The 23,719-nt window shown below is 38.2% G+C and overlaps 1 protein-coding gene across 3 annotated transcripts in view; it reads right to left on the bottom strand.

Annotated features, from left to right (window-relative positions):
* Positions 1-23,719, bottom strand: part of adam12b (ADAM metallopeptidase domain 12b) — a 158,833-nt gene that overhangs the window by 16,574 nt on the left and 118,540 nt on the right. For all 3 annotated transcript variants that reach the window (XM_042336794.1, XM_042336795.1, XM_042336796.1), the window contains 6 exons: positions 23,344-23,492; positions 14,021-14,198; positions 11,487-11,576; positions 8,817-9,012; positions 7,329-7,437; positions 2,377-2,575 (listed from right to left, as the gene is read on the bottom strand). In XM_042336794.1, the coding sequence (XP_042192728.1) occupies positions 2,377-2,575; positions 7,329-7,437; positions 8,817-9,012; positions 11,487-11,576; positions 14,021-14,198; positions 23,344-23,492 (921 nt within the window). The remainder of the gene's footprint in view (positions 1-2,376; positions 2,576-7,328; positions 7,438-8,816; positions 9,013-11,486; positions 11,577-14,020; positions 14,199-23,343; positions 23,493-23,719) is intronic.

Raw genomic sequence — 23,719 nt, 5'->3', positions numbered from 1 at the left:
TAACACCTGGGATTTCAAAAAATCAATTAGACCCAAATTTTCTGTTGCTTCATTTTTAAAACATTAACCACAAGGTTTAAAAAGTTTGCTGAGTTTCCCTTTCTGTAATTCCAGAGTTGTTAATATCCACAAAGAGGACAAAGTCAAAGCCATAAGAAGATTGTGTCCATTTTTCACACTAATGAGGTTTTTGAAGAATTAAAATTTTCCTTAGAACTATTATCGACTGGATTTTTCCACCATATAGAAGTGTTCAAATACAACTGAAGCTGGCATTACTATAGAATCTTTCTTTATATCCATTGGGACATTCTGCCCCCCTACCCAGATCCAGTCTAAACCTGTGGCAAAATAGCAGTCTTACAGGGCTGGAGCAATGTTAATTGTACCCACAAGATGCCTTTCTCTTTATTTTATGAGCAAAAATATTTCCTAAGGCAATGCTGGGAAAATTGGTGTAATCTGGTTTTAACTCAACATAAACAGGAAAGAATGCCTTAAACAGCAAGTAAATTCCTGCCCCAGTAAAATGGCAATGCAAACATTGAATTTAAATTATTCTCGTAATGTAGTACACAAAGACAGAAGAGAACACCTCAATTCTCCCATTAGCAAAGGTAGCAAACTTTGCCACAAAAACAGATTAACTGTTCCAGTTTGTATTGTACCTCACACCCATTTTACTGTCTGTCATCATGAGAAAAAGCTATTCAGCCCATCAAGCCCACTCCCTACATAGCTTGCATACAAAATTACCCGCATCGTGAACTTCACCCCACCTTCCTCTCTCCTGGTGTACACCTCACAAAGAGGCTTTGTCTCCAAATTCTAAAAATAGTCAAGCAAAACCTGCAGAATATTCTTCCTTTCCCGCATCTCTAACATTCATATTTGGCCTCTTTTCATTCTCCCTACTGCTGGCCCCATCACCGTGTCCCGTGAAGAATTAGTTTCAGTTCTATTCCTATCCATATAACCAATACAGTGTCAAACAGAGGGTTACCCAGTTGTTTTTGAAAGAATGAACAAAGCTTCATTGGGAGACTCTTCTACATATGTATTAAACTGTGAAGAACTGCTGCTCTCAACCCTGCTAGAGTTTTTTTTAAATTTTAAACTCATGTCCTCTAGTTCTACTCTCATAGTCTACATTAAGTAGCCTTCTATATGTCTACCAGCTATGCCTTTCATAGTTCTGTAGCTCAGTGGTTAGAGCACTCGTCTTGCAAGCGAGAAGACCTGGGTTCAATTCCGGGGCAGGGCGAGACATTGGGCAAGTTTCCTTACTCCACTCGCCTCGGTTTACCTAGCAGTAAATAGCAACTTGACTGTTAGTTGATTGGCGGATTGCTTTTCTGGGGGTAATAATCCCTTCAAAAAAAATAATGATTTGATCATTCAATCCACGACTGTTTGTGGGACACTGCTGTGCACAATTGGCTGCTGTGTTTCACCCTCAAAATATACAGTCAATTCACTTTACAGTATATTCTGTGAAGCGCTTTGAGACGTCTCGAAGACGTGATAAGGCGCTGTATCAAATGCAAAGATTATTATTATTTATAGATTTCCCTGAATCTTTTTTCTATTGAGGGTAAGTTCTGCTTAACAGCCTATCCTCATAACATGAGCTCTAAATCCTAGGAATCATCTTAGTCGCTATTCTCTCTATCCTCTCCAACACCTCAATCCAAAAAAGTGTAACCAAAACTGCACACAGCATTGGAAATGTGGCTTCACCAGCTATTTATGCAAGGTTAGAACACGTTCTTTCAAATTACAGTAAAATGCCCCCAAGATGCAACCTGATATTTGATTAGTTTTGACAGCAGCTTCACATTGAATGGAAACTGCCAGTAAGGAATCAATAAGAAAGAGCATCAGGGAATAAATAACTGAATTAACAGATCCTGACGGCATTTCTCTGTGGCCGATCAATCTTTTCATTACAATCCGCAGTATTAACCTCTATTAGAAGATGAAATTTCTGCCAAAATATAAAATCGTTTAATTTACATTAAAACAGCTGGAGTTTTTTTTTAGCGGTGGGGGGGAAAAGGTCAGCTGGGTGTATAACATATGAGGAAACCCATCACCACGCTAAAGAGGTCCAAACCTGCTGACAGTTCCACGTACGCATACCACTTATACATGGAAACTTCCCTGTGTCTGGAATGCAGTGCACTTCTGTCCCTGCTTACCTCATTCTGGAATGTATTAGGTGCAGGGTGATGAGAGCCCAGAGTTGGGGATGCTGGTGTTTAGCTAAACAGTGGTGTTGAAAAAGTCCGATGGAGGTTTACTATAATCGGTGGTGCACTTATTTGAACAGAAAAATATTCAGCAAATAATTAAGTGTGTGTGAGTGGTTCCTACCTTCCCCTCTCCACACTTGGTGCCGGTAAGCACAAGGCCTGGGTCCGGCATATCATCGCCCAGATACACGTGTGTACCACGACACAATATTCTTCCGCCTTCTTGCAAAGGAATGTTAGTTTCTATAGAGACAGCATTTGTCCCAATAACCGGACGGCTTGCTCCTCCCTGACACTGGATTTTTCCACATTTAGCATCTCTGTTTATAAAAACAGAAAGTAGATAGTAATTGAGGAGGCAGTCATGCAAAGTAGAAGGATTATCCCCTTCCCCCACCTCCGCTCCCCAAAACAATACACTTTAGACACTGTGGTTAAATGAAACATTGCATGTCAGTGAATGGAGCTGTGGCAAATTTACCATCAACAGCCTCGCCAAGATGTACAGCTGACCTCCAGACGTGCAAACACGCTAAATTAATCTTTTAAACTACTCAATACCCTCAGGAGCTTCCAAAAGTTACATTTTGTAATCAAATCACACAGCGCACAAAGAATTCTGTAACTTATGCTGCTGCGTGATGCTGCATGTGGAATCACAGATCTTTATCTGAGACATTTTTATGGAATCTTTCACATTGGGAGGATATCTTTACACAGCCTAATGGGAGCTTGAGCCGAAGGGGGTGTAGGAACGGGGGATAAAAGCACGGTCTAAAAAAGATGGGTCTTAAGTTTGGTTTTGAATGTGGAGAGGGAGGGAGGGAGCACAATCAGATTTTTAAATCTTAATGTCTCAAAAGCTACAATTGTTTATTTTATTGCCCAAATATTATGATGCCCATCACCAGGTACCAGTCAATTATTAAACCGTTCTTCCCTTTCTTCTTTTCTCTCCATCCAAAATAGCTGTTTTGACCCGATTATGTTAAAAATAGATCACAAATTGGTTGAGTTGAAGAAGCCCTTCAAGCCCGCCTGATCTCACGCTTCCGGGATACCAGCGCTCTTCCCATCACACAATCAAGCTGTTCTTTAATTGATTGTCCCCATTTGACTCCGTTTATATCACTGGTAAATGTTCAGAATCTCTTGCTCATTTAAGTAGTAAATATCCAAGCTGTCAAGTTTAATGGCTCATAAACAGCTCATGCCACACAATAATAAACGGTAAGACCAGAGGCTGAAACAGTTTTGAGTGTACGCGGCATTTATGCTGAGTAAAACTTAACAGCTCGTGCCCATATTAATATTGTATTAATAATATGTGGAAGGAATGTATTTAACACTTCCTGGTGGACTTCTGCATTTGTATTTATCTCGCCTGTTTATTGTGTGCAGCGAGGTGCAGTTTTATACCGCTCTCAGAACAGAACTTAAAGGAGTATGTTTTGACTGGGCCATACATGGGATGAGGCGATCAACTGTTTTGAATTTTCCTTTGTTAATTTTATCCGCCTACAAAATACAGAGTCAGGGATCTTTATAGTAAAATCCAGTGAAGTGCTTTGAGATGTTTCAATGACATGTTAAGGCACTACATGAAATGCAAGGATTATTATTATTATTATTATTTAGTGGTAAGATTGGTGCTGTCCCATTGCTGAGAATCTGCATCAGTCATTAGACCATTTGAAACTCTCCTGCTCCTATAAGCAATAAAGTTTTATTGTCAGCCATCCTGGGGATAGATTTCCTTATAGCTCCTATTTTAGAATTACTCAATTTAAGATTTAAGATTGTCTCATGTCTGTAACTGAGTCATGACATTTATTGTTAAAATTGTTTATTGAAAGTCATACATTTATTGAAATTGGAGTACTTAACTATTGCTACTGTATTGCTTTTCAGCCGTATCTGTCTAGTAGGTTCTAAGAAATTAACATTTTAAACTGCAGGTCAAGCTTAGAAGGGTTAAAACAATTATTTGCATTTGTAATATCTTTCGCAGGAAGTTTGTTAAACACAGAGCCTTATCAAGTCCAAACTTCTGTGTTGTGCTTAAAAAAAAACCTCACAAAATAATTAGAAATTAAGCTAGTGGGGGAGTGGGGGTAGGAAAGCTGGATAAAAGCATTAAGAATTAGAAATAATTAAGTGAATATTGTTATGTAAGTACATATTGGAGCTAATTTGTGACAACATCCAACAGAAATGAGACGAAAAGTCATCCAATCTGTGAGGGTGAATTTAAATTGGGGAGGGATATTAACCAGGATATTGGGGAGAAAATGTACACTTTTCCGTGAAATAATGGCAGGTGATTCCTTAGCATCATTTGAATCACAAGGTAGATGGGACCTCAATCTAATGAATCATTAGGAAGAGGGACAATGACCTGGAATAAAATAATGAATAATGCTTTGTTAAATATGAAGCATTATCAAGTCTAAACTTCTTTATTGTGCTTAAACAAAAGTTACTTCGAAGTTTAGTAACTTTTGCTGTGTAGGTTATTGTGAAATATATTTTTCCAACAAGCTTTTAAGAATACAACTGCAAGTTAGTTCCTGCTTAACAGGTGTCTAAAAATTGAACCGGTGCAAATGAGAATTTAGGGCTTAAATAGGGGGAAGTTTTCTTAGATGCGAACACGTGATAAATCCTATAGCTTCAACTCTTCAAACGAAAGCGCAGATTCTTTTTTTCAACTGGGTGACGTAGTCTGGCTCCTCAATCTGCACTGAAATCAGGTATGGTAATCTGAGGTCAATTAAGGTTTAACTAAATCAGAAGTACAAGAAAGATCAGTTCATTGAATCCTGCTTAAAATACACAGCTTGGATTGAGAGAAAACATCTAATAATATCTTACACTGAAACCAGAAATATAAATATATTATTTCTCATTGTGTAAAAGCTGCAGTCCTTTCGGGTATCCCTTTTCAAAATGATGTGGTTATTAGTTTCACAAATTCACACATAGCCAACCAGAGCTCTCTGCTTGCGTTCTTTTTACTTTTCCACATAAAAGTGTTTGATTGATACCTTCATTCTGTGAAAGTGGCAGAAGAGTATGTTCGAAATGGGTTTGCCGCTGCTTCAAAGACCAGTAAAGAAAATAATTTTCTTGGTTAAAAGGTGCTGTTATTAGCTTTGGAATTCAACCACCTGTGCCCAAATTCCGGAGAACACTTTGCAGATGTTTCTTTTGTGCAAAGGTCTCAAATTCAAGTAGCCTCTTGGCGCTGTGCACTTTATGTTTTTCTGTGAACAGGTCTTTCAGGTTTGTTTTTATGGTCAAAGCACTGCTTCTGATTCTGCAGTTGGTACCTACAAGCATTATAACAGTGTAAAAATTACACCAATTTGTTGAGATCTGAATCCTCCAATGTATAAAACTCCTAGGCATCACAGCAGTTCTTTTTTTTAAATGAAACCATGACTCAGGATTATTAGGACAGCATGACTACAGAGAGACAGAGAAAGATTCTGCACTGCCTCATAACTGATGCATTACCTGAATGCTTATCAGAAATTCATAAGAAGAATTCACTTGTGGTCAAAAGTCTGGTGTGGAAAACCTTCCAGAACAGAGAAAACTGACACTTTGAGAATATCGCTCTCCAGATCAACAATAAATCAGATGGTGTAAACTGCCAGGGAATTCGGTGTCAAGGGCAATAAGCCAAACCAGACATCATTGTTGGACACATTTGAAAAAAATCTTCCAAAGAACTTGGACATCAAAGCTTGATATGAGAAGGAAATTGCAGAGTATGGACAAACAACAAATTTAGATTAGTACATAGATTTGACACCACTGTTGAAGACCACACTAAACAGTTAGATAAACTGGATACTGTGTCAGTTAACTGAGACTACTTGGAAAATTGGATAACATGGTCAGGCAATCATTGCAGACTGTTGGGACACATGGATCAAGAGCCAACTTTTGTTGCTGGGAAATGAAACACCATTGACAGAGCCAACTTAGTCTGGTGGGATATCAGACACCATGCCTAAAAAGCCAAGTAAGGTTTTTGGGAAACTGGATGATATGAATGGGGAGCCAAGTTAGTTTGGTGGGAAATTGGACGCAATGAAATGAGAGTCAACTTGGACTCACAGGAAATGACACCAGGGATGGAAAACCAATTTAGACTGATGGGGAATTCTACACCATGGAACAGGAGCCAATAGAGCCGGCTGGAAAACTGGGTGCTGTGGTTGGCAACTCAATGTAGACTACAACAATTTGCACTTTTATAGGATCCTCCATGCAGGGTAACGTCTTAGAATACTTAATAGTGGCGGAGCCTGACTCCGAGGAGGTGGGGTGGGGGAGGTGACCGTAAGCACAGTCGAAAAGGAAGGTTTTCAGGCGGGACTGAAAAGGGGAGAGAGGGGGCAAGGAGGAGGGACTACAAAGGAAATTGGGATTGCATCTTTGTGTAGATAATCTGGATTGGTCAGAATATTAAATGCCACCCACAAAGACTAAATCTGCATTGCTTGGAAAAATATGGTCAAAAGGTATTTGTATCGTAAGACAATTCTTGGACAAATAACACCACAGATTATCAATGAAGGTGGATATTACTGATATACATCTGTACAGCTATCAGAAAAATTATGGATGGATCATTCACCGTAGAGCAAGGGTAATTTAATCCATCGATACTGAACCACCAATAAAATCAGCTGGATCAAACAGACACCTACAACCAGAAACCAGAAATAAGTTGACTTATTATCAATCCTCTTTCTACTCTCACTGACATGCAAAATATAAGATACAGCATGTCCTCAATAATGCCCTCTAGTCCTGGAACAGTCAAAAGTGGTCCTAAAATTCCAGTCACGTATTAAAGAGCCAAGTAGATGTGGATCTGAGTCACCCAAGGGACTAAAGACAACAAAAGGCAAATAAGAAAAGGAGCTAAGAGGAGTCCAATGTATGGACACTCAGTGTTATTCTGCACCTTTGGTGTTTCTTGACTAAACGCTTATGGGGCAGAGCTGCTTAAAATCTGCAATCTGTTTTCCAAGAGAAAATATGTATTGTGTGTACCTGGTCTCACATTTTGCAAATGAACCAGATGAGTCTTTCCCGCAGTTACCATAGGGATCACCTGCTGAGTTTACTTTTTCAAAGCAGATTCCAGGAGCAGGTTTGGCACCTAATGAAAAAGGAACAATTTCAGTCATTTTCAGTGCTTGTCAACGTGAAGGAGGAAAGTGCTATCAAATCTTGCAGCTGATGGAAGCATGTTTATGGTATCATAGCACTCACACAATCTCCAATACCAGACAAGATCATCACAGTAAAACCCAGTGCTATATGAAACCATTTTTCATAAACTATAAGGAAGTGTTGATAACAGTGGATGGGACTGGGTGCTTTCTCAACCACACCTGCTGTGACACATGAAGATTTTAGACATATATAATTAAATAATTTTGTATCATTAATCATCCCTTCTTCATTCCTTCAAAACATTCTGTATTACTCCATCATATTAATACAGGTTACTGACTATTTTTCCCAGCTGCACAAATGCCACTCCATCGAACATCTGCACTGTTAGACAGAGAACATCTGTCTGTCAAACCTCTAAGGTGGAACACTCCTTCGTGGCAGACCACCGTTTAGCGTCTTTATTGAGAACCGAAAAAATTATCTCCAGATCTGAATACCAGTCCCAGAGTTGAAATCTCCAACCATCTGGTTGGGAATTAGTGGCAACATCATTGACTACAGAACAATCTATTAAAAAGCAAACTTGACAAATATTGTCTGGCAAATTCAATGTTTTTTTTTAAATGTATACTTTCAAGTTTTGTGGACAAATTGCACATGAGCATGTTATTGGACCCTACCTGGTACCAGCAATAGGAATATCCTTGAAAGCAGCCTGATGGTGGAGAGACTTAATGCAGTAACACGTTGCATCATATAGGTGAGTATGGATTTGTCTCACTGATTCAGGCCTGATGCTGGCTCTTTAGGGAGATACCTATGAAGCTGAAACACTGTGACTCAAGGAGGGAGGAGAAATTAGATGATAGGTCATCTTTGTGCCATCCTGGCATCTCCTCATGTGAAGTTCAAGTGGCTCAGTGCTGAATTATGGAATTACAAATGCAGTCAGACCGCACGTGGGTAGGAGGATCTGAAAGAAAATAACTTAAGAAATAGGTAATGGGGAAGAGGAGAGATGAACAATAAGTGAGTGGACTGGGGCTATATAAATGCTTAGAAATGTTTCCTCAAGATATACTGTGTATTGAATCTGCTCATGAAATGATAATGCTTGACATACAATACCTTGAGAGACTGTTAAACTGAGGATTAAAGTTCAAGGGACAATGGAAGAATTGTGATTTGAGTGCGACAATTCACAATGTTCATAAGATTATCGTTTTCCTTAACCTTTAACCCTTAGCGACCATTCTAATTTCTTCCTTTCAAACATTCTGAAACGGAGTGAATAGAGGATCAGAAAGCTTGAAGTTCTGTGCTGTGATGCAATTAGATTTTAGTGATGATTATATATACCTGATCCCCAGAGAGTAATACACTGCTGTTCGTGTGTCTGACATATTCCATTGTAACAGTAACCATCTTTCTTGTGGCAGGGTTGCCCATCGTGTAGATATACGTTGGCTGGACAGTGTGCATTTGCTCCAGTGCAGAACTCAGGTAGATCACAGGAATTACTGGACTCTCTGCAAGGGGTTCCTGGAGGCTTCAACTGCAAATGCACATCAACAAAAAACAAAATGTAATTGAATCACGTTGTTATGCAGTCTGTGAAATAATTGTCTGGTGAAAATATTTAGTTAAAAGACGGTAACATACTGGCAGAGATACATATACACACTAAAGCAAATATTTTATTGAATGCGGATTCAAATGATTCACTCAACATATTTTGGTATGAATTATTAAAATGTTACCTTGTGTATTTTGTGGCTTGAAATAATTTGAATTTGGATATTTGGCTAGCAGTAGAACCAAATACTTTTTTTCTGTATGAATTACAATGTTATGAATATGCAAATTAAGAACAGAAGGAAGTATGTTAAGATTGTTCCTTCCAGAACCACGCAAAATCTATTTAATAATCACACATGCCATCTCTTGGGGAAAAAGCACTGCTCAGATACTCCCTGAACTACAATGGTAACCAAGCAGAATATTCATCCGTCTACAACTTTCACCTTCTCTCCAATGACAACATTCCAGCCCCTGCTGCGTAGAAATCATTGTGTTCCATGAATAATTTGTTCATTGCAGCTAACTCAACTTAAAATACCAATCCCATATTGATACAGCACTTATCCAGTTTCTTTTTGAATGAGTTACTGAGAATAAAACATTAATTTATTTTGTTGCAGAATGCACGGCCCGAGAAGGCTGTATAGGCAGAATCAATTGGAATATTTCAAATATATACATTGACAGGTAGTTGGGAATTAAAGATATTAAGATGAAAATGGAATTAAAAGGTCTGTCATGATGTTACCCTGTGTGAGGGGCGCTGTATAAATGTAAGTTGTTGTTGTAGTAATAAACTGGCAGAACAAGCTTGATGGGCTAAATGGATTCCTATTGTGCCATGTAACCACTGCTCTGTGGGAAAAAATAGAGCTCTAAGTCCCATGCTTGTTGTTCTTCTCTGAATCCTCTCCAAACACTTCAATGACATTCTGGCAGGTCTAGAAGGGTGCACAATATTCCAAACATGGTCTCACCAGTGATCAATACAAGGTCACAACTGCTTCTTTAGGCTTATAACCACATATGTGCAAGATGAAGCCTACTATTTGATTAGCTTGATTGACAGAGCTTTACATCATCTGGAAAGCTTCACTGAATGATCAGTAATCACACTCAAATTGTTTCCCTACCCAATCCTTTTCTAATGGACAACCCTTCATTGTGTACAAATGTTTGCTGTTTCTTATTTGAATGTGTATCGCCTTGTATTCACGTATATTGAAAAAAAACATCTGTCACTGCTTGACTCATCTGTTTAATTTGACCAGATCCTCCCGATGTTTTCTATTCTCCTCATAATAAGGATATTCCAGAAATAGACTTGAAAAACATATTTGTTAAACTCTTCCCGTCATGTGATCCTATCTGGCTGTGTTTTCCATCATCACTATTACCACTAACACCACATGATATGATTACAGTTTACAATGCAGCTGCACAGCATGGAATAAAACAGTGGCATTAATTAACAAATTGAATTGCATGTACAGCATTATATAAATAACAGATGTCTGAGAATGTGATGGAATTCGTGGATAAGAACAAACTGCTTGATTTTCATACGGACATTGCTATTCTGTTTATTGAGATGGAAAAAATGGAGAATATAAGATTACATTTAAACCTTTTCCCAGCTCTACTTGACCTTTAACCTTCTTGCACAGACCTCCAACTGGGATAAATTGCCAATACAACTAATATGGAATCTCTTATGTTTTGTCTACACCAGCCCTGGCACTTAAATCTACAGTTTAAAGTATTGATATCAACTCAACTAGAGAGCACTAAATATTGCATTGCATTCTGTGGATTCACTGAAATAATGGAGATATTTGCAGTTATTTAAATTAGCAAAGTACAATAAATCAAGTTATATACGGTGCTTTTGAGAGTTAAGGGATTTACTCCTTTAAATCTATATAGAACTAAAGCAATTGAAGGGATAGATGAGAGCCTTACTGCTTTTGATTATTTCACAATAATGCATTGCTTTTGATAATGTACAAATCACTATTTTTAAGTTTGTTATATACTTAATATATTTCTTGTGTTTGATAATGCCTTAATTAAAAATACCTCAAAGTGCTTAAGACAATTAATTTAATTGTAGTGAGTACTATGTTGCTAGGGGGTGAATATTACACCTGGGTCTAGATTTATTTTCTTTTCTTAGCATTTCAGCATGTCCAGAATTTGGCAAATTCTTAAAGCAGTCTTAATTTAGGAGTCCATTTTCTGTAAATTCTTCTACAAACTACTGGAAAACCAACTTCAAAGTCAAGACTGAATTCAACAATTTGCCAAATTCTGGCCGCTCTGAAACACTAGATAAATAGAGAAAATCTAGACTCAGGTGGAATTTCTCGCTATTAGTTTCCTGGGATAGAGAACATATACATTCTTTCAGCAGGAAGAAGAATCTCAGATCTCAAAAGATTTGATCACCTTGCAATCTTTGCAGCAAAGTCCATGTGCACATACTGCTTCGGATTTCAGTGTGCAGGTGCTCGCATTACAGCAAGGGTTGGTACATTCCTCAAAGCAGGAAAAAAACACACACAATTAGAATTATGACCACACTAAGCAATGCAAAAGACAAAATACCCAGACATTATTGACTTATGGTCAGTAAAAGTACTAGAGGAAAAAAAAACACAAAAAAACTGTGCATAACAACAAAGTTAAATATTAATTTATTTCTTAAAATAATACTTCTCATGTTACTGTTCAGCAAATACATTCTAATACTCATTTATCCCCAAGCTGTAGTTACGGGTAGCAATAAATGGCATGAATTTGATAATCTTTTCAACTGGCAAAATTTATAATGGCAAAAGAAACAATTCTGGTACATGTTAGCTCAGCTGCCCCAAGGTATCTTGGTACTTTTAGTATTCTGTCAGATAATATTGGGGCCAATTCTGCAGTATTTTAATTAAAAAATTAAGTCCACAGCAGTGACTTGGAGAAACACCACTCCAACGCAATCTATTTGCGGAGTTGGTTTCCATTGTGTCAGTGGAAGGTATTTACTGTTACCATAAGGAATCCACTCTTAGCTCTTAAATCGTAGATTTCTTTATTAAGAAAAACAGCGAAATTGATCCCAAAGATTTCCCTTAAACAATGTGACACTTGGAAATCTTCAAAGTATAACATGTGAAACATTGTGAGCAAGTTGGTCCCTTCATATATAAAATGATGCATATATACTATTGATACATGTTGCCAGCATGGAAAATATACTTATAATTACTTTATTGCTATAGATTAGTGAAATATTGTTCAGTTGACTAGTACACTGTTGTATTACTGCCTGCAATAGAAATTATTGAATATTTGTAGTATATCTTCAAGTGAAGTTTTGTTAATGATTGTACATTGTAACCTTTGTATCCTTGCCGGGAATGAATAGTATCTGACTTATCTCCATCTAATGTCTTTGACCTGCACGGTACTAATAAGTGGATTGTATTGATATGTTTGTAACATTTCCCTTTCCTTACTTACATAAGTTAATGAGGAAATGTCACCAAATGGTTAATGTCTTGGACAAGAGGTAGAACAAAGGAACAGATGGCCTTCAGTCGTAAATTGGAGGAAATTGAGTCCAAAGCTACCTTTTCTTATCGAAGTCCAGGTTTTTAGAAATGTGGTCAAAGTGCAGTCAGGAGTACAAGTAATGTTTTAATGGAATTGTTTTGTGAGATGAAAGAGTGGGAAAATTGAGGAAATTATATCTGTGAGATAAGTTTAGAGATGGTTAGAGTTGAACAAAGGATCAAACAACCAAATGGGTATAAAGACAGCTGTTGTTGCTGATGCTCTACAGAATAGACCCGGGAAAGAAGAAGTTAGCAAATAAAGAATACAAGAAGAAAACAAACCAAGACAACGTAGAAAAGGTAAAGTAGAAAAAAAACTATAAATCCTAATTCAGTTCTTGGTAACTATACCTTTCTGTATTCTGCACATTGCTATATTAAGGTTTCTCGAATGGAACATCCTGCCTCTGTGAGCTTGATTATCTCGGTGTCTGTATAACTAAAATATAGTGACAATTTAAGTCAACAAATGTTATTAAATTCTTTACATGAAGATATCCAGAGCCATCAGTGTTGGCAAGGGTGCACAGCTTCAGTCTGCCTTTTGGTTTTTGTTAGAGGAATCTACCCAGCTGGAAGTTAGCCTAATTTCCACTGTTTATCTTCTTGAATTGATGAAAACATGACTGTCCTCAGCAGAAAAAATAAATATTGTAAAAAAAAATGTAGATTCTATAAGCACCCATGATACTCGATGACTCTGTGCTATCCTCACTTCACATCCACTACACATGACTCAAGCCATCAACTATAGATAGGCAAAGATAGTGGAAAACATGCACATTATTATGTGCAGTTTATTTGTATTAGTAAATGGTACAATTCTTTGCAGTAAAAGGAGGACAGATCAAAGGAATTTACTGTGACTTTATAGCTGTTCATTTTGAACTACTGTATTGTAAAACCTTAGTGGTCACCATCAGTCCTCCATTCCCATTACTATGAGTAATCATAATATCTACCACAGGTCCACATAAACATGGCCTGCCAGGCCTTTTGACTGTTACTGTTTGTTTAGGAGGTCAGTGTTACTAGGCCAATTCGTGCTTTAATAATTCATAACAGGGGAGATGCTACGTAAGCCTCTAGTCTATAAGTGTATGATCCTCAACACAGTCCAAGGTCCACAAATACACTGGGGTTTGGGGAAAATCTCCTTTGAAGCTACCTGCATAGAAGCATTGTAGTATATTGCTCATTAAGATAATATACATGTATGTAAAGTATGCTGATTCTTTAAATAGGACCAGGCTTGAATTGATTCGGTGCACAATACTCCACTCAGGTTTGAGCTTAACTCCTGTCCCCGGAGAATGAATTTGAAATTCATAAAGCAATAAAAAATGTAATCCAATCTCTCTCGGGCAGTCTTACTTCAGGTTCACCACAGTCGCACTCCTCGCCTTCTTCCACATATCCATTGCCACACTTTTGCCCGCCATGGAGCTCTTTAATTTCTGGCATATTAAACAGGCACATTCCTACTCCCTTCTCCAGGCTACTGTCCAGATCCTTTTTGCTGCAACTGCTGAATACTGTAGGAAATGGATACCTAAAAACAAAGACACAAATGTTTGACGTTGTGGTGCAACTCGATTAAGCAACTCCTGTGCCAATGTTTTCTTTTTCAGTATTATCTTTCCCAGGTTGGAAACAAGACACGCAGTACAAAGCAAACAAAGTCTCATTTTTGACTGGTCGGCAACCAAATATTTTGGGGTTAACCCTATTGTCCATAGATGTCACCTCTTACTGTAGAGATCTGCATCTAATTTGTATCCGTGAATATCAATGTAAGATTATTTATAAGCATTTCATATGAATCTTAATACCTCAAGTACTTTTACCATTTATAACCAAAATGATGAATCTAAAACGTTACTGTTTGCTGAAATATTTAAAAGTTGTTGAATGTATTCAAAAATACTCTTATGCCAACTAAAAGGTTTTGTTAGTGTTACGCGGTTGATGTAATGACTTTGCATCTTAGTGATGGCCAAGCCTTGAAGACAGTAATTGCTACACATGAATGTCTGAAAGGTGATCAGCATGTCCTTTGGGAATCTCTGCCATTCCATCTCTAAAGTAAATGCCTTGTGATATTTGTCAGTGAAATAATACCAGGAGGCAAATCATAAGTAGCATGATTGAACTGAAGCACACAACTTAGAGTTGTGTAGATGTTGCTAAGCAAACTCTTTCTTGTTAAAGAATTTGTAGCTTGTTAAAATATGTTGATATTGTGCTATTGGCAGCTCTGGGGCATAATGTTTGATCTCCAAAGTGTCAGGACCACACTTTATATATTCATACACAGTTTCTACACTGATATTGTTTTGCATTGAAATCAACCCTCTCGACAATATTCCTTGTTGACTTGTTCTTAAGGGAAGTTGTGTGAAATACATCTAAATGTGGAATTGCACATCTTGGGATTGAGTTATACAGTCGGTTGAATAAATTGCAGTACACACATTCAGAGAGATACCAAAATGCATTTTTCATCACATTCCCACTGGTATTGTGGATAATAATCAAACAGAAACTCTTTGTGTTGGATGCCAATGCAATCATTTGTTTTTAATTATCCTGAACCTCTTGGTTGGCATCATAAAATCAACAAGTCTTAAGATATAGCAGCAACCATTAACTGTTGGAAGATTCATGGATTTTGAGTTTAAATGTTGGGAGCTGGTGTGTTCAAGGACTGATGGACTACTGTTTTGTGTGCCTCAGTTCACCTGGGTAGGACGTCTGGTAGAGAGAGAAGAAAATCCCTAGCTGTCTGGTGAACAAGTATTATATTTCCCTTGCATTACTGGTGAACTCATCAGTCTGAGTATGTGTCTGTAAGTGATCACTGGGAGTGTAAAGGAGAATACAAGTCTATTTTCTATTGCCGTTAGAGAGGAGACACAATCATATTCCTGGTGAGATCAGAACACTAGCTCGTTGGTTGGTGGACACTGTGACCACATAACGTGGATATTCTGAAACTGAAACCGAAGCTCAAAGAAATTTGAGACACAAAATTCCATCTGGACTCAGCCAGCCCTGCAACACCAATTTGCCTTAAAATGTAAAATCATGCAGAATTGTGGAACATTCTTCCAATGCAATCTTAATTTGGAAGACATTCTTCCGCAGTTCTTAAAAAACTTCCAAATTAAAGCTGAACTTGAGAATTTTCCACAAATCTGAAGTTGAACTTGTACTCAAGATATCCAAGATCTGAAATGTAAAGACAAGCTAGAACAGAGATGGAGTGGAATTTATCTCATTCATAACATATGGCCCTGTGTCTGTTTCTGTCCCTTTCAATTTGGTTTCATTTCTTGAAAAAATTCAATCAATGTCCAATAAAACAAAAATAAAAAACGAGACTGTCTCTATGTGATAAGCAACCTTCCTGTTCCACTGAGCAGTACCATATAGTGTTCTATGACCTGACTGGACTGGTCTTTACAGCTGAAGACACAAGATTAGCCTTCTGTCAAGTCAAGGAACACAGACAGAAAAAATGGGGTGAAAAAAAAACAAAAAAACTCACTTCAAACATTTTCACGTGGATCATTAATGACTTCAGAACCATTTCTAAATTTAAAGTAAATTTAACTACCTTTTAATATTTCACCATTTGTATAATTTTATTCGTTGCGAGGAAAAATAGAATTGACTGAGTTGACATTTTTCCTGAATAATTTATCGAGATGGAAGTAAATGTTTGAGTGGAAAAGTTTGAACAAATCTGTTTTACATTGCAACAGATGTGGATTATTTATTTCAACCACAGCAAAGCCATCTGTGGAGAGAAAGCCTGAGAGAAGACATGATTGGCAATACAAATGGAATCATCTGTTATATTCCTCTTAACCCATTCCAGCTCAAAGGAACCTAAACCATTATGAATTACACAGATTAATTACAATTTACTACGGAGGGTGGTTGAAGCCAGACCACTGGACTTACTTAAGAAACAGCTTGATACTGTAACAGGAGGATGGCAGGTTGGGTAATCTGAAAGGAGGAGATCAAATGGTCCCAAGGTTATCTCAACCTCTCGTGTGTGATTGTTTAATCGAAAGGAATAGATGGCAAAGGATTAAGAAGTAATCATTCTACATTTACCTGCTCTTAAACGAACACCTGAGCCCTTTATTAATTTGCCTTGGTTGTTCCGCACACCCCCAACAACTGGAGGACACATTCCACAGACCAGCAAAGTTACCGAGGCCACATCCAGTTGTGCTGGAATTTCACTCTTATAAATGTATGTCAGTGAAGTCTCTATCTGGACCGAGAAGCAAATTTCATCCCTTGGATATCTTGAGTACAAGTTCAACTCATCATTTTCTCTGGATCACAAAGTAAATCTATATTAATACACCACAGCTGAGATCTGAATATCCTGATTTCTTAAGCTTAAAGTTAAAATTGTGAAAACTTTTTGAAAAAAAATTAAATTCAGTCTTAATTTGAAAACTGATTTTGTGCAGTACCTAAAAATGACTGCTTAACAGCAACAACAACAACAACAAGATTCCATTTATAGAGCGCCTTTCACATCGGGAGGACATCCCAAGGCGCTGTACAGTTGGGTCAGGACCCGAGCAGGGGGAAAATGGTCAAGGGGAGGGAAGGGAGGGAGCGAGGAGGGGTAGAGAGTCGAGAGGGGAGCTGAAGGCACAGTCAAAGAGAAAGGTCTTGAGACCGGCCTTGAAGGAGGAAAGAGAGGAGGCAAGGCGAAGGCACTGGGGGATAAAATGACTGCTTAAAATTAGCTGCCAAATTAAAACTCAAGTTAAGACTGTTTTTCCATGTTCTGCACGGTTGCATTTTTAAAACAAAGGTGTTAAGCCTAAGAAAGTAAGAAAATTCAGATGCCTGGTTTGTAAGTCTTAAGCATTTTTCAGAAAAATCTCATTATCTTGTGGCAGATAAACTGCCAGTATAGCATTGAACACAGTCCAGTTCCAAACCTATAAAAAAAAATCCAATACAATCCTCTCCTGATTGTAAATTACTTTTAAAATCCTTTCTCTGTAGGTCACAGATTTTAAGGATAAGTTCAATCAAAAAAAAATCCATGTTTGGAATAGTTTTATATGCAGTGGAACAGAAGGAAAAAATGCTTAGAACTGGACTTACATGGTAGCGAAATGGAGTTAGTGCTGAGTAAGGTGTTCCACTCACTAACATGTGGCGTTGACATTGAGCTCCACTCACTATTGCCAACTTTCCTCATGAACACTGTATTGCAGAAGCTATTCACTGTGTATGAAGATTTCACAGATTTTTTTTTATAAATCTGCAATGTCATTGAGAAGTAATCTTAATAGATGTCCAAGTCATCAGTTTAGTGGCAGATTAAAATCCTGCCCCTGCTGTTGTTGTAGTTGTTGAATATTCCACAAAAGAACAGGACACAATTTCTGAAGTTGCCAATCATCAGCACCCAAATCTTCGGCTGGATCCACTTCAGACAGCAGTCGAATTTCTGCCAACATGTGGTGCTCGCTTACCAAATCAGAGAGGGCCACTACATACGTGAAATATTAATGGCACATAAAAGGATCTTGCTGTGTACAGAATTGGAAATGCTGCACACAGCAAGATCCTTTTATGCGCCATTAATATTCGCTATTGGGTTGAAACAAAACCAGACTATTTACATGGGATTTCAGGAAGCTCAGGCCTGTTTCTCCGAAAACAGGTTTGGTGTATCTTTGTTTGGGAATGAGGATAGAGAGAAGCTGTGTGTGATTTCTGCCACGATCATGTTTGGAACCCACATCAGTGCTTTGTGTGTTTGCAAACACATGGAAGAAAGTTTGCGGTGCACATTTTCATGCTGCTCTCCTTTAATTAACCGAGTGACCTCAGTGGCCAGTAGAGATAATGATGAAGGATTGCGAACTTGATTGAATAGATTTTGCTACAATGGATTAAGTCATAGAGTGCAGAAGATCAATTTTAGACCTGCTTGTCTTCCATTGCAATCCTTCTATTACAGATGAGTTAATACCTTTCATTTTGGTGCACTTACACAATCAGTAACTGTCAATCAGACTAGATTCCATATTTCGGACAATGTTTACCTAATAGGAATAACTGAAAAAGAGGATGATTTATACGTATCCAGCAAGGGTAATCCATTCCTATCAAAAACCTATCCTAATGTATTATATTTCAGCTTTAACTCTAATTGTTTTAAATCATCTCTATGTTTTTTGTTTTGTTTAGGTTACTATCACTTCTTTCTCTTCTATGGCCTTGCCCCACGGTCTCTATCAATGTCACTTTAAATCCAGTTAACAAAAACAATGTAAAAAGTGGTGTATTGCCAAACAAATTTACAACTCTTGATGGGGAAGTGCCAACTCAAAGGGAGAGAGGACTCGGGGTCATGCTCCATTGTTCTTTGGCACTGCGGTTGAGAGCACAAAGGCGATTTATATTAGGTCAGTCATTGGACCATTGACCCCGATAATGGTTGTGGAGTACTTTGAATCCCAAACCATCCAATTCTCTTGGCCAAACAAACCAGTTTCATAAGGAAATCCAGCAATAAAATACAATATTTTTGAAAGGGAATTCCCAGGAGACCTAGTATGAGAAACTTACAAATAAAGAAAGTTTATTACATCTTACACTCAGTGTGTGTGTGTGGAGTGGGGGAGAGGGATATGTGGGTTCCCCACTGACTTAGAATGGGGGTCGCATTCCACCCTCACTGCCCAAACTACATTTAAACATTGCTGTATAATGTCAGGTTTCCACTATGTTTCCAAATGACTGTGCGAAAATACTTTGCTTGAAAACAAATTCTTATGATTTTGTGAAATGCTCACAAGATTAGTGACAAGGAGAGCATAGGCTAATAAAGATTTAGTGTTGGTGTGAATTGCAAAACATTTGACACAGATCTCATGTAGTCACCCCCTACCCCCCACATCCTCCAAAAAAAATATTAAATTCTCAAATGAAGCAGAAAAGCTTTGATGTTGTGGCCTAAGCATAAAGTGAACTCTGAGAACTAATTTATCAAAGCTGACAGTCTGCTAGCCTTATTCTGAAGGGGCCTGTCTCCAGACCACACTGGAAATTTCACTCAGACAGCAGTTTTTTTCCTGGAGGAAATCAGACAGCCAAGTAAAGTAGCTGTAATCATGTCCAACCTATAGGTTGTTGACTCATCTGCCTTCTCCTATTTCTTCATGCGCTACAGTTCCACTAATAAATTAAACTACAAAAACACACAGCTGAAAGATATGAAGCTATTGCTTTTGAACTTGACACCATTCCGGCTGCTGACAATTTCAGAAAGACTGCCTTGCTAAAGGGAAGAGTTAATGCAGCCCACATTGATGTTGGAGCGCATTTGCGTGTAGGCGAATAATTTTATGAGTCTGAAGCAAAGCCATTGATAAAACGCCAAGATAGATTGGCTGCATTTAAATTTGGTAAACAGAAACATTACATCCTCCACAGCTGATAAATGGAGAACACCACGAACAAGCCAAGCTTTTATAGCAGGAGAGTTCCAAGATTCCACCCTTTTGAATGTTTTAAAACATTGTCCATTGACCTTGCTTTTCAAGAAGACATTAAGGGCCATTTATACCAGTTTGCAATTCTAATTCTGTCTATCTTTATTGCACTAATGTGCTTCCTATTAATTTTGTTATTGATCTAAGACCAAGGCCACATGTGATATTATTACCCTATAAACCTGACAGGGAAATGGCATAAGACCTAGTAATGTTCTGTATCTACAGATGGCTAGTGGCCACTGTGTTTATGGGCCTTCCCCTTGCTTCTCTGTGGAAGCACAATTACACACAAATGGTTTGGGCCTTGATGAAGTTATCCCTGACATGTGCCTCTCATTGAGATCATATTGTGGTTTCACACACCATTAGATGATGATTTGTAACATGGAGAAAAGTTCCTGCTCTCCCTCTCCCCCATTAGAGATGAAAAATATTCCTATGAGTTGACCCACAGTTTGACAAGGACAAGGACATGGAGTTTAGCTGCTATTCTTCACAGGAGTTCCTGGTCGCAGTTTGGTTCATCAACGATGGGTCAAGGTGGAGGTTACATATTTCCTCAGCAGAATGGGAAACCAGCTGTTATCATAGCAAAACAGCCAATGTTACAGTAATCCAGTGGAAACAAATTTCTTCACCAAACTCGGTTTGATTCTTATTTCAATTCAGCTAATGTTAACTGGGTCAGAAAGTCCATGTAGATTAATCCCACGAGTTATTAGCTTTTGCTGTAACTATAAAAAGTGTAATTGCACCAGGTTAATACTCTATGTAAAATATTACTTTATGCTAGATCCCATTTTCCAGACTCCTGTCCGCAGATTTGTTTACCCAGACATTATGCTTAATATTATTAGGTGATGTGCGCCAAAAGCAGGTCTTGGCACAGCGTCTCCAACAGACTAATCCTTTATACAGTATAAACTGAGGTTAAAATATTGTGACATGCTGAAATGTTAGTACTTGGGGCAGTTAACTACTGAAAAGTAATAAAGACCCACAGGCACTTATTACAGCAGGAAGCCTCTTGGGTAAAACTGATATTTCTACTTGTATTTCACATCAAGTTCTCGACTGTTGGCAAATCCATACGGCCCTTGTCACAAGCAATATATCAGGGGCCAGTTAAAGCTCGGTCGTTTTCTTAATGCTTACTTTCCTCATAAGCACGCTTTCAAACTCAGCACGACAGTCTCCGAAAGTATAAACAGGAGACAATTTTTATTCCTCAAATATTTCACCATACTGACTAAGCTTTTCTTTATTTAAACTGCGGAAATAAAAAAGTGGAAGTTGATGCTTTGGCCATCGCAGAAAAACAGTGTCTAATTAATTCCATTTGGTATTTTCAACGTTTGCGACATCAACATGCTGAGACGTTATGTTTGAATGTTGGTCTGGGTTAGTGATCTGAGGTTTAATACCAAGCTTGAACTGACACTGTTGGCAACAATCCTTGCTCTCAGAAACATGCCAGTTAGCTGATGAAATACACAGTCTGTTCAACCACAAAATATACAGTCAATTCACTTTACAGTATATTCTGTGAACCGCTTTGGGATGTCTCGAAGATGTGATAAGGCGCTTCATCAAATGCAAGGATTATTATTATTATTTATGAAATCATTATGCCACCAACATGCAAAAAGTGACATTTTAGCTCCAAAATTCCACTTGATCTTAGCCTGCAAGCCTATTTTGGCTAGAACTGTGGGAATCTCATATGTTCAGCCTTGACAGCTGCTTTTCCAAAGTTCTTAAAAAGAAGCGTCTTCTAAAGCAATTCCAGAGTAAATTTCACAATTCCTCGGGATCTTCGATTTCAAAACGAAATGGTCTTACAGGCTGTAGTAATGTGGAGGTTTGGGCTTCTTATGACTGGAATTCAAAATTAAATTCAATGGGAAGCAAGCTGTGCTTTTCACCCTTAATTTTCACTTCCATTTGTATTTTCTTTTCTTTTTTTGTTTTTCTCAGCTTGCCAAGGTGAAGGATGTCAGTGATGGGAATGCAAAATGTTTCCAGTTTTTGGTGCACAGTAGGGTTTCAACATGTGTTTGCTAACCCTAGGGAATGTTCCATTCAGTGCTTACCCAGTATAATGGTACAAAATGCTTGCTAGTGATAGTGAACAGTGCGTGTTTGATTCCATAACATGCACTGTCACATTACTACATCATGGGTCTGATACTCTGCTCTCTTACCTCTGCTGACGATAGCCTGAAACATTTGTATTCCCTCACATTAACCAAAATGTTTGATGGTGCATGTGAACAGGGCAGAATATTAGACACATATTCCAAGAAAGAATTCAACACACTATCCAAAATTTCAAGCTTTCAAATTGCAGGGTGAAAATTATTGGAAGGAAGAGAGAAATCAAGTGAAACGTTTGAAGGGCTTGAAATAAACCAAAAGCATTTTAAAGAGAAGTGTTGCAACTGTGTATTTCTAGGCAAACAAATAAAAATCACGAAGGAGCAATGTCTCCAAACTTAAGGAACCAAGAATGAACATTTAAAAGGGAACATTATTCTTCTGGTCAGGCCTGGAGTTAGTGACAGTCACAAAGGGGAATGTGGTTAGATTATCACCACAGGAGTGACAGACATATATGGGACAGGTGACATTATCTGCTTCTGATGGCACTGCAGGTACAAGGAAATGCTTCTCCACAACGTATTTTCTGTACGTTTGCATTGGATCAACTTTTAACATTACATCAAAACTTTCCACCATTGTGAGCAGTCAAGTTATAATATTGGGCAAGATTTCCACGGCAGAAGGGACATGCATTACAATGTAAAATATGTACACGTGAAGTATATTATATTACATCTATTTTCATTCTATAAATATGCATTTATTACAATTCAGACATAACAGGAAACCAGGTTAAACAATTGCCTTCTAGTGATATGTCTGTTAATTTTATCACTGCAAACTCATGTGTTTCCAGAAGGTAACGCTTCTTGAAAGAATGACCTCTGCAATGAAATGTACTGTATTCTGAATTCAGTATAATGGCATAAGAAGTACCTTTGTGTTTATATTGTGTTGGTCAATTTTCATTGATAAGAAAGACAATGCACAAACACATTTAACGCGTAAATCTGCTCTTTCTCCTTCATCCTGCTTACTTACCCTGTGGATGGGGTCATGATGCAGCCTCCCTTGTCAGACGACGCCTTGCAGGCACAGCCACGGGCAGGGGTGTCGTGGTTCATTCCGAAATTGTGTCCCAGTTCGTGTGCCATCGTTACTGCGGCTCCCAAAGGATTGTCTGAATGATCCTAGGGAGGAGTGACCATCAGATAGAGTTAGGGAATAACCAGTAATTACTTTGCTTTCAGCTCCCTTCTCGACTCTCTACCCCCTCCTCGCTCCCTCCCCTCACCCTGACCATTTCCCCCCTGCTCGGGTCCCGACCCAACTGTCCAGCGCCTTGGAACGTCCTCCTGACGTGAAAGGAGCTCTATAAATGAAATCTTGTTGTTATTGTAGTTATCAGAAATGCAAC

Source organism: Callorhinchus milii, unplaced genomic scaffold (genome assembly GCF_018977255.1).
Source record: "Callorhinchus milii isolate IMCB2004 unplaced genomic scaffold, IMCB_Cmil_1.0 Scaffold7, whole genome shotgun sequence".
Lineage (NCBI taxonomy): Eukaryota > Metazoa > Chordata > Chondrichthyes > Chimaeriformes > Callorhinchidae > Callorhinchus > Callorhinchus milii.
The sequence above is the reverse complement of the archived record's forward strand: the minus strand, read 5'-3'. Positions and strand labels throughout refer to the sequence as shown.